The 12,028-nt window shown below is 34.6% G+C and overlaps 1 protein-coding gene across 1 annotated transcript in view; it reads right to left on the reverse strand.

Annotated features, from left to right (window-relative positions):
- Positions 1-1,309: 1,309 nt before the first annotated feature.
- The window catches only part of LOC129225546 (THUMP domain-containing protein 1-like), a 54,907-nt gene continuing 44,188 nt past the window's right edge, over positions 1,310-12,028 (reverse strand). The window contains exon 4 of the mRNA XM_054859991.1: positions 1,310-1,865. Within this exon, the coding sequence (XP_054715966.1) occupies positions 1,359-1,865 (507 nt within the window). The 3' untranslated portion in view covers positions 1,310-1,358. The remainder of the gene's footprint in view (positions 1,866-12,028) is intronic.

The following is a 12,028-nucleotide window of genomic DNA, read 5'->3' on the forward strand; positions in this document are numbered from 1 at the left end:
AGTTCAGCAAGCCTCCTATCAAAAAATTTTGTAAGTTAAAATTTGAAGAAGTCCAAATGCACATTTTGTGGATCTATTTATTTCTGATACTACTCAAGAGGGACCATTATTTTCAGAAAAATGCAACTTATTGGAAAAGCATGTGGAGAACTAGAGCAGGAAAACTTCAAATTTCATCAAGGTCTTAGGTTGATCATTTCACACTTTACCAAATATTTTTGTTGTATTTTAGCTATGCATCAATTCATTTAAATATTGTATATTTTTACATGCAGTTTATGTAACACTTGAGACTTGTTTGTATGCTATTTTTTATTTACTTTAAAACTAATTTATGCACTTAAATACTACGTAAATATGGTACAGCTCTTTCTTCACAAGGCATGAAAGAGAAATGAGACTTTCTTTGACCTGGTTTGTGTTCACTGTGCAGTTTAGGACATCAAACTACAATGAAGGAAAATTCAAAATTAGGAAGCATGCAATTTCATAATCATGTCACTGATGAAGGTTACATAAAATATTTATGTCATACATACCATAAGGTACAATGTTCGTAAGATACACGATATAGTGTGATACATCTACAATATTAGTAAGATACAGATATTAGATAGATATTAGCCAGTCTGACCACAGATTATATGGAATTGGTGAACGTCCAGCTCAGGTGAGTCTATCTGAATGAGAGGGAAAAGTAAAAATATGATGCATGTGTTCCACTCATTTGAATGTGGCTCTGCTTAATTTAGAGGCTAACATAATCTGCAAAAGCTTGCATTCTTGAAAATTAAGATAGATGTATCTATTTCCGCCAGTAAACCCAAAAATTGCCTTTCTATCTAATCAGTAGTCAGACTACACAAATTTTTTTTTTAATGTTTTCAAACCATTTAAAATATTTGGACAATTTGGTCTTAGATTAATTTTTGTCTCTAAGGTGTGTTAGATTGCATGATCAAATTAAGGTGTCTAGTGGTTTTCGCTATACATCTCCGATATCTTACTAATATGAAGATAGTAATATAACGAGCATTTTGATGTGAGTTCCTTCAGCCATTTATATGCCACATTCTGCAGTCAGAAATAAATTCTGAAAACTTTTAAACTAAAAGTCTACTACAGTGGAACCTGGGTAAGTTGACCGTTTACGGTACACTACTTTAGTGGTCAACTTATATGATATAGGACTAATTCTGTACCTCAAAAAAGTGGTCAACTTACAAAGATAGTCAACTTTAATGGTTTTACTGTATCTGTGTCTAGGAAGTATGTGAATTGAAACAAATGTATATATGAAAAATACACATAAAGAAACAATCATTTATTTCATTTTGTATATCAAATAATCACACTATTCAGTCAGAATTTGGAATCTGCTCTTCATTGCTTCCACTTGGCTGCTCTGAATTATCAACTTGATCTTTACAATCTTGTGAATTTTCAGAGTTTCCAGCTATAGCTTTTGATAGATTATACCTTTTGTAGTCCTCATACTTTTTCAAAAATCCTATGCAGCACATATGACGTAGAACTTCAATATCAAGAATAATTTCTGGACCAAATACAGTCTGAGACCATTGTGGGAACTTTTTCATTGACTCTCTCACATACCATCGTATATGAGATGATGTCATAAGAGTGTTATGTCGAATATTGCATTCAATTTTATACGTTATACATCGATTTCCTTCTTTTTGAGAGTACTCATATAAAACTGCATCAAGAGCCTTAGCAATATCAGTTGGATATGCTTTACACGTTAGGGATATAGGCTTCACCTTCTGAATGAATCTAGTTTTTCTTCTTTGAGTTTTGAGTACACTTTCAAACATAGCAGTAACTAAGTGTGCAGGATCAAGCAGCTAAATTTGGAAAGAAAGAAAGATAAATAAGTTGCATTCCTTTTTTCAATAAAATTACAAAATATTCCCTACTAGTCTAGTTTTGTAAAATAATTAGTTAAGTAGTTGCCCACCTAATTGCAATTCCATATGAGGGGAATTTATCATATATCTATGCATTAACAAATAAAAAATAAGAAAATTCCCAAATAATTCTTGACAAACTGATTAACACCAGGGGTTCTCAAACTTTTCCTATTCGGGGTACGAATTAGAACTTTTACATCACCCTATTTTATCTCTATCATATACATATCGCAATTCCCTCGGGGGTTTGGAGGAAGCTATGTTGAAACAAACATATTACCAATACAGCAACAATGCTGACTTTCCGAAATATTCGATATATGGACCTTTCGTATTGCGACAGATAAATCTAGGTCTAATTCAGTCTAAAGTCTAATTCTTGTTTCACTTGTTGTAGCATGTCACTATCAATGGTAGAATATGCCACTGTGATCTTTTGGCATTAATCTTGTAAATCATGTTTGTAAATCATGTAACACATGGGGCACGAACTTTTATGTAACTCTATAGAAAAATCACTTGGAGTTGGGTTTGGAGAGCACGCTGGTCACTAAAGAACGTTATTGTTGTCATCATAGTCTCATCCAATTCAACAATTACAAAGCTTGTTATTAAAGAAATGGGGAGCATCTGTCAGATAATGGGGGTGCCCCATCGTGTTGGAAAATGAACGACCATTGCCTTGACATTTTACAGCGAGTGAAATAGGAATTAGTCTTTAAACTTGATATCTGCGGTTATACGAAAGGTGCACATGTCAAACATTTGGGTCACAAAACTTGCACAGCAAAGACACACAAAGATATTTGGGACACAAAGCTTAGAGAATTTCCCCAGTAAAGTCAATGCAGGGTTCATACTCATTTTTAAAAGTGAAATTTAATATATAAATATTTTTAATGACTCATCGGAAATAATTAGATAACTTTGGGTACACCACTTCAAAGCTTTCCAGGGGGGCAAAGTACTTGATTTCATTTTGACACATACACAAATGCATAACATTGTTCCCAAAATGCAGGGAGAGGTGCAATTGACTGCAATGCCACATTATCAGTGAATTCTATTTTTTAACATCATACATCACAGGGATGAGAGTGGTCAAAGAGCAAAAAGGAGGAAATTCCAAAAAAAAAAAAAAAATTAAATCATGCAGAAAAGGGAAAAGATTAAAATAGCTCCTGGAGTCCATGCCATACCAAGATTCAACAAAAAAATGGCTATTTTACCAGTTTCAAAGATAACACAAATTTTTTTCCCTATTAATTATGTTTGAAATAATTGGGCAGTAATTAATACAATACATGGCACACATTGTTCTTAAAGCATAGTATTTATTTTTTAAAATTTAATTATAAAAAAGAACAGGAAAATGGGGATAACTAGAAAATTATTTGTATATTAAAGCATTATTTTTTTAAATTTTAGCATACATTATTGGAGTGAGAGGCAAATTGAGGGAAAAGAAATAAAATATCTTTTCTTCGAGATGTTTAAACTATGGTATTCTTATTATTGCTTTTCATTTATTATTGTTACTAACATCCCCTTTTGTACAAATTTGCATCATTGCACCATTTCTTGCAAGTTGGTTTATTTATATATAAATTTAAGTTTTTCAAGAAAGGCAACAATTTCTATCCCTCCCCTCCCCGAGTCCTCAAATAAAGGGTTGAGGAGCCAGAGTTCAATCTCCGCTGTAGCATTCAATAATATCAATTTTTCATATTTATGCGAAAAAAATATATTTTTTTAATTAAAAACATTTGAATTAAAGATATTGAAAATGAGAACATAAATTTTAAAATTATGTTTATTTGTAAAGTATGAATTTACAACAGAGTGTAAAATCTAAGTTTTCCTTATGCCGTAGAACATACTTTTCACAGCGAAAATTCAAAATTTGGCTCTATAAGCTTCATAATACTATTTCAGGATCAAAAGAACTTGAAGTTGCTTCATTAAATTATAAAATTCCAAAAACAATATACAGGCTATAAAGACTAAACAATTAGAGGTTTACCATAAATATTTTGAACACTTTCTTAAATAAAACGTAAGCATGCCAAGTTTCCATACAATCTGAGACTGGGAGTTGGAACACTTTTTTTTTTTTTTGACCGATTTTTGCATTTTTTCTAAAATAAATTTAAGAAATAAAAATATTATTAAAATAATGAATAAAATAAGCAGATAAAAAGTAGCATATGGTGAAAAAACCGTCTAACATTAAAAATGATTGAAATATTTGCAGGATGCAAAAAGATTGAAAGCTCAAACAAGGCATGCAATTTTCGACGAAACATGTGTTTGATAGTGTTAGCAGCATGTTTCCCAAGCATACGTTTTTGGCATATATCGCAGAGGATAAAGATTTAAGGGGGGAAAATGGAAAAAAAAAAGAAAATGGGGTTCAAAGGGACCTTAATTTTGCTTAATGAAATTAAGGGTTTTTTAAGGAAGTATGAACCCTGCAATGTATAGGAACATTGGTAAAGTGATTGTTTTAATAAGCCTTCCAAATCCCAGAGGAAATTGCCACACACCCAGACACTTTGCAGCACCCAATTTGAGAACCCCTGCTCTGAACACTATAGTGCATTCGAAATGTAATCCCCCATCCCACCCAAGCATTGTCACGGGTGATTGCATGGGTGCAAGACCTTCCTTCTCAAGACGGATTTACGTCTTGGACAAAATTTCCGAGACGGAGGTCGGGACGGAAAGAAATTCGAAGATTTTCCTTCCGTTTTTACTTAAAGATGAAAAATTTAGTGCTTGAAAAATATGCTTTAATTACTGGACCAGTCCATAACCACGATTTTACATCGACATTCTCTCGATTTTCCGCCATGGGCTTCATTTGTTTGCAATGTGCTTTAGAAGGAGTGGCTTTTAGACTCGCGCCGCCAGTGGCGGATACACACGGCGGGCAACCGGGCATTTGCCCGGTGGGTCGGTCATGTTTCGGGCCGATCAGTTGCCCTGTCTACAAACAGTAAAATGTAAATACCGCTACGTAAATTCTCTTTCTTCAATCCCTTACGCATGGGCTCAAGCCCGCGGATGGAGGGTGCAAGGAGGCCGTAGGAGTGCTACACCAGCCCAGTTTTTTCAGAAATGGGGCCGCCAATTTCATTTTAGTAATGCAATAAAAAACAGAAAAACAAGGGCAGTATTTAAAAGTTAAAATACTTTTGTCCATTTTTCAATTTCCTCTATGAATTGCAATTCACAATCACTTTACTTATGAATGGCAATTCACAATTGTTATGAATTGTAGTTCATAACAATTGCAATATAAGTGACGATTGCAATAAGAGTTTTCCAATAAAGCTTTAACATAAAATGCAATCTTAAAACACAATTTGGAGCATCCGAAATTCGGTATTATAAAGATTATTTAAGTAAAGGCCTCCTAAATGTGCGTTTCTAACTTTTTTTTTTTTTTGCGAAAAATAAAATTCAGTTTCTCTCACTCAATATCCCTCGAAGGGTTTAAACCCACGGTTGAAGACCCTTCAGTTTAAAAATAATTATATAAAAAAATATGATTCTCAGGGGCCGCCGGCACACCGACCTTTTCTACCATTTACCTTTCCTATTTTTTAAAACTGAAAAATATCATCCGGAAAATCAGAGTTATGCATATAGAAAAATACACAAGCCCCCGAATTATGGTTTAACTAGGAGAAAAATTAAAATATAGCGAGAGAGATTGGAAATATTGAAACTGATAGTCACATTAGTAGTTCCAAGTGTTTGAATGCAAAAATCGTGTATAAATTGAAAATTGAAACAAAACTTTATCAAGAGATGAAGAAGGAATGATATTTAAAATAAAATAGAGTGAAAAAAAGACCAAAGATCATTAAGGTTATTTAAGGTCACCAAAGCACCAGATCAGTTCAAGAAAAGTTTTTTTACCTGGGGCCACAGATAGCTTGCATTTCATACAAATAAAAATACTAGGCTGGAAATTGAAAATTTTATTATGGGAAATCTAAATGTAAATGGTTTTAAAGAAGAACACTGTTGGTGGGTGTTTCATATTTTTTACCAATAAAATAAATAAAAGAAGTTTGGGATGTAGCCAAAAAGGAGGGAAGAGAGGGATCTAAAAGCTTATATCTTCCTTTTTAGTCACCAAAGTTTGCTTAAAGTGCAGTTTTGAAACTTAGCTTTTTAAGGAATTCCCTGGAAAAACTCCCGAACCCCATTCCCTAGTTTAACGTCATTAAAGATGGCCTATAACAGCGTATTTGAGATTTCAGCTTAAAAAAACTTCGAGGAGAGTATATCCGCCGCAATCGACCTTGAAACGTCCCCGCCCCATTATTAAAGAGCGTCAAAAATCAGTGTCGAAACAATTTCGAAGGGCCCCTTAAGCATCTCCTTCCCATCATATCATCGAAGATCGCCTAAAATTACCTTTTTTGGGATTCATTCTCAAAAAAAAAGAGGAGGAAAACCTCTAAATCCCCAAATTTTCCTTAACATCATGACAGAAGATTTTTTGACCTATTCCCAAAAATTAAATTAAAACCTCAAATTTAAATCTAAACACCACACACCAAGCAATTTTTGGAACTGGCCGTAGTCCTTTCCCTTTCAATCTACTTGGTTTCTTACTTTCAGGTTCTGTATCATGTAAAAGTCCATGTCATGTTGTCATGGACTCACAGGTACACCGGACCTTTATATCTTCCATTGTCTACTTACATCATCTTTCCGCATTAAATATTACCCCTCTAATTTCTCTTTCCGAAGTTTCGATTGTTTACCGGGTGAAAGACCTCGATCCTCTCTTGAATCTACATTCTACAGCATCGAAAAGTTTCAAAGAAAGTCTCCCCTCCCCTCCCCCTTCGTCATCATCAGTAAAGCACGTCAGAAATCTCGTTTTTAATGCTTCAATTTCGAAAAAATTCCAAGGAGAGCCTCGCCATAACTCCTCCTCCTAAAATCATCGAATGTCGCTAAAAGTTTCGTTTTTGGAACTTAACTTTTGAGTAAATGTCGATGTCCTAGTTTTTAATAAAAAAAAAGAGCTTACAATTACCTTTTTTAAGATTTCAATTTCAAAAAAATTCTTGGTGGATGTTGCTCGAATCTCTCCTTTCTCTAGCTTCACCTTTTAAAACTGCGTTTTCAGAGCTAATATTTTGAAAGTTTCCCGGACCCCATTTTCCTAACATAATTGAAGATAATATATAAATGCAAGTTTGAAGTTTCACTTCCGAAAAGTTGCCGGAGGAGGACTTTCGAACCTCCGCTCTCCCTAACATCACCAGAAATCATCTAAAATTTTTTACGACTCAATGTTAAACTTACAATTAGGTTTCTAATGCTAATATTTAATAACTCCCGTATGCAAGAAAATCAATCTACTCCCTATCTCTCTCTGTATTGATACATGTGTTTGGCAAAATTAAGGGGTCACACACACCCCTCGCCTACCTAATAACCTCCCTATTCTAACTGAAGTAATGTTAAAAGACATCATTACGGAAATGATCAATGCAGCACCAGGCAGCGTAAAAATACTTGAAATTATCATAATCACCTCTTTTTTTACAAACAAAGGTTTAGCTTATCTTGTTACAAATGTTCACCATTAAAACACAGAAAAGAACCCCACTGGTTAAATTTTATTTAAAAAAAAGTATTTTTATTTTTTGAATAATTTCCTCATATTTAAGTGATATCGTTTCCCAATCATTTTTGTAAAAATTAGTATCTATAGAAGCTATGGGGTCGCGACATCCCTTTATGCCAGGGCCGATTTCTTTAACCAATCCGCCACTGCTTGACTTTTTTTACAGGTAGCTCTGTTATTTCTAACTCACTGCATTGCAGACCGCGGAGTTGCTCGCTATTCTCCTTGATTTTTCGAATTAATCGTCTTTTCTCTTGCTATTTTCAATCATCCTATAGTTTTTTTTCTTGTTTTTTTTTTGCGAACTTAACATGCATAAATTAAAATTAAGTGCTCTCTTAAATTGTCTTAGAGTTGAATCTGAATCACCGATTGAGGGTGATTGCTGACGGGATGAAATGTTTTCGCCACAGCAAAGGGCGTCCACATACCAGGTAAAACTTGAACAATCAGGGATTGTGAAGATTTTAATAAAAATGGAAATTTTGGGAAGAAGCGGGGTAAAATTTCAAGCTGATTTGAAACACAGATGGGCCACTGTTCCTGAATTTTTGACATGTTTCTAAGACTTGAGGAAACACTAAATTCCAATTTGTTTCAATCTAAAACTCGCTAGAATGGAAATAGGGGGGGGGGGAGGAAACGAGAAAAATAATGGCAGCATGAGTTTGCGAAACAACACTGCTCTTGCAAAGAGGGTAAGTCTGCAAATCAACCCACAATACAGAGGTCTTTAAAACATTTATATTTTGGACAATCTAGGGGGGGGGGGGTTGCCACTCAAGGGCTAAAGAATAAAATATCGAAAAACCACTTTTGAAGTTAGGAGTGGTTCGGGATTTCTCGTCTGCAAACTCTTAAAAATTTATAAGTCAAAAATGTTTAGCCTACCTTTAATGATTTAAAAGTGGGGAGGGGGAGGTTCTAAAAAAAATCGGAAACTGGAGTCTTAAAAAACACTAATTTAGGCAATTTTTGGTGAATTTTTGAGAAATGGTTTCGGTGTTCTAACTTGAAAATGTTTTATAGCTAATGTATTAAAAACTATTTGAGGCTATACTTAAATGACTTAAGAGAAAGGGAATTTGGGAACCTCTCCCGAAAAGTGTTTGTAATCGAAGTCTTAAAACTTTAGGCTGTCTTTGGCAATATCAAGAGGGGAGAGGGGGCTGTCTTTAGGCGAAATTCCGAAACTGGAGTCTTAAAAGAGCAACTATAGACCATCTTGGGGTTCCCCTTCCTTGAAAAATATTCAAAGCTGCAGTATTCAGAACGAAGCTTTAGGGAATCTTTGGGGGACTTAAGAAGGGGGAATTCGAAGGTTTTCTCTCTATAAATTTTAGAAATTAAATTCTTAAAACTTCGGTGATAAAAAGGTGGAACCGCAAATTTAAGTCAAATTTAGTGAACTTAGAGGAAAGAGTTCGGAGGGCTCTCTCCCCCAAAAATTTCTCTATGCTGAAGTATTGAAATGCTGTTTTCGCTGTTTTTGAGTGCGTTAAGAGTTAGGGAATTCGGGGATGTTTCTTGAAACATTTTCGAAATTGAAGTCTTAAAACTATGAGTTGTCTTTGGCCATGTGGGGAACAGAAAAATAAATCTTAAACACAAACTTACACTGCCTTAGTAAACTCAAGGACAGGGGGGCATTCTGCCACCCAGCCAGAAACATTTCAGTTTTTGAAGAAATTTTAAGAACTCTGTTTTGGGATATCTTTGGATGACTTAAGGGGGAAGGGAGTAGGAAGTTTCTTTCAAAACGTTTCTGAAATTAAAGTACTAAGATTTTTAGGCAGTCATAAGTCATGTATAAAGGTAAGGGCGTACTGTTCCTAGAAAAAAAATTTAGAAAATCAAATTAAAAAACTCATTTGTGGTGAACTCAGAAGAAGGGGTTTGGGCGTTCTCCTCCGAAAATTTTTAGATGCTGAAATATTTAAAACACCACTTTAGGTTATATTTGAGTGCCTTAAGAGGAATGCGATTTGGGGCCCTCCTTGGGGTGAGGATTCAGTTCCCCTATTGCTTTTTTTAATTAATGAATATTGGAAAGTGTACCTCGTTTAAAAAATATATCTACTTCACTGAAGCGATTTTTTATTGCTAATTTCACCATCTCCTACCTTATAAAATAATTCTTTTTCAAATGAAGACTGTATGGGGAATGGTGCCACTTCATTATCATTAGTCGCCCATACCTTTCCTTCTTTTCTGGTTTGTTGGCGCTACCTTGGGTAAAGGTCAAGATTCAGAAAATTTCTAAGTGGCCAGTGGCCACTAGACCCAAAAAACTTGGTGGCCACAACTCTCGCTGAGTGTTGAAGAACAAAATGGGAGGAGTTTTTACTAATTTCATGAAAAAACAAATGAGTAGAACTGAACAGAATTACATTTTAAGAGCTAGAAACATGCATTTTGGGGGGTTTTTTTCTCTAAAATAAAAAGATAAAATAAATCCAAGCCTGGATCTGCATACGCGCAGACTGCTCAATTCGAGAGGGCCCACCTCCTTAAGGGGCACAACGGCTCAAGAAATTGAAGAAAAAATGGAAACAAACTAGCACTAAGACTTATTAACGTTACAAATATACACTGCTAGCCTCTGGGTAGGGGCCCTACAAATTTTGTTGCTAGGGAGACCATCTTATAGATCCGGGCCTGAATAAATCGATGCAAAGTTGGCAGGAAACTGCATTTTAGAAAAAATACAATTTTGCTGACAAAATTTCACTTTTCCAAAAAATAACTAATTTATTAAAAAAAAAAAAAAAAAAAAAAAAACAATTTCTGGCCTTTTTAATGTTATTTTCAGTAGTTTGCATTGAGATAGGCATCCAATTCTGTTTTTAGAAACTTAGGCAATCAAATAGTCTTGTCTGCTTCCATCTTGCAAATGACCAAACACGGCGACTAGCAAAAAATTTTGGATATGAAAATAATTTTAATAATTAAAAACCCCCAAAAAACAATAATTTAGATGAAAGAGTCAGTTTATAGCACATTAGCGTCTAAGCAATACGGATAAAGTAATATTCTGAAGATAAAATTTGAATGAAAAAAATTTTGCTTTTTTCAAGAAAATATTTAATTATCCAGGGGGTGGGGGGGAAACGCGGCACATTTTACCGAATGTTCAATAGTTTGCATTGCATTGCAATAGACATTCAACTCTATTTTTGGAAACTTAGGAACTTAAAGAATCTTGTCTACTTCCATCTTGGAAGTGACCAAATGTGGCGACGGCGCTAAAAATTAAGATTTAAGTTTTTGAATTTGTAACAAAAAAATAATTATAAAATGTAAAATCTTCATTAAACATCAATTCAATTGAACTATTATAGCTTTTAGCACATTAGTGTCCAACACAATAAGGATAAGATGAAATTTTAATTACAAAATTTTTCATTTCTCAAGAAAACTGTTTTAAATAATAAAAAATAAATAAATAAATAATTAAAATGCTTACAGAACATTTTTGCTTTATTTTTGCAAACTTAAGCGCTTAAGTACTTTGCCTACTTCCGTCTTGTGAGTGACCAAATATGACGTCTATGTTTCAGACACAACTATTGCAGTTCTGGTTAAAAAACGATCTTCCTTGATGTGTTTATCCTCAGGCATATGCTTCCAAAGCAATTTATTTTCTTCCACCCTCTTGAGTTTGTACATAATTCCTGTTCATCCCAAGATTTTTTTTTCTAGGAACAACGGGGGGGGGGGATGGCGACTGAGGACGTTTTTTTAAGTCACTACTTGTTCAAACTAGGTCGCCACGTGGCGAGTGGCGACCATGAATCTTGACCTTTAACCTTGGGTAAACTTTCCGATCAGAACTGATTTATGTGGCAAAAGTGAAAATCTTGTGCGCCAAGCGATTTTATTGCTGCAATAAAAATGTTTAGGATCGGCAAAAAAACTAATGGAGGGGAGCCTCGAATGCTTTTACCCCTAACGTTATCCATCATTGTCTAAAATTGCGTTTTTAGAACTTCAATTTCGAAATACTGCCAAATTAGAGTTCCGGAACTCCGTCCCTTCAATTATGCATTCAAAAGGGTGTAAACATTATGAAAGATGAAGTACAAGTTCGTTTTTAAAGTTTCAATTTCGGGGAGAGCCCAGGGCCCCCCCCCCCCCCAGGGCTCTTTCTCTAATACTTTTGGGGGTCGCCCAATATTGTGATTTTAGGACTACAACTAAAACTGAAAAAACTGATGTAAGAGAGTCCCTGAACCCCTCCTTTCCTTGAACTTTACCAAAATAGCCTACGATTGCATTTTTTGAACTTCATTTTAAAAAAGATTCGGGAGAAGAGCCCCCAGACTCTCCGTTATGTGTGGTTTTAGGTTTTTGGAATTATGATATCAAAACTCTTAAATATTACAATTTAAACTAAGGTTCATGTTGTTAGAAAAGTCAAAGCCTTGAAATTCAAATC

The sequence above is a fragment of the Uloborus diversus genome, chromosome 7, assembly GCF_026930045.1.
Source record: "Uloborus diversus isolate 005 chromosome 7, Udiv.v.3.1, whole genome shotgun sequence".
NCBI classification, from domain to species: domain Eukaryota; kingdom Metazoa; phylum Arthropoda; class Arachnida; order Araneae; family Uloboridae; genus Uloborus; species Uloborus diversus.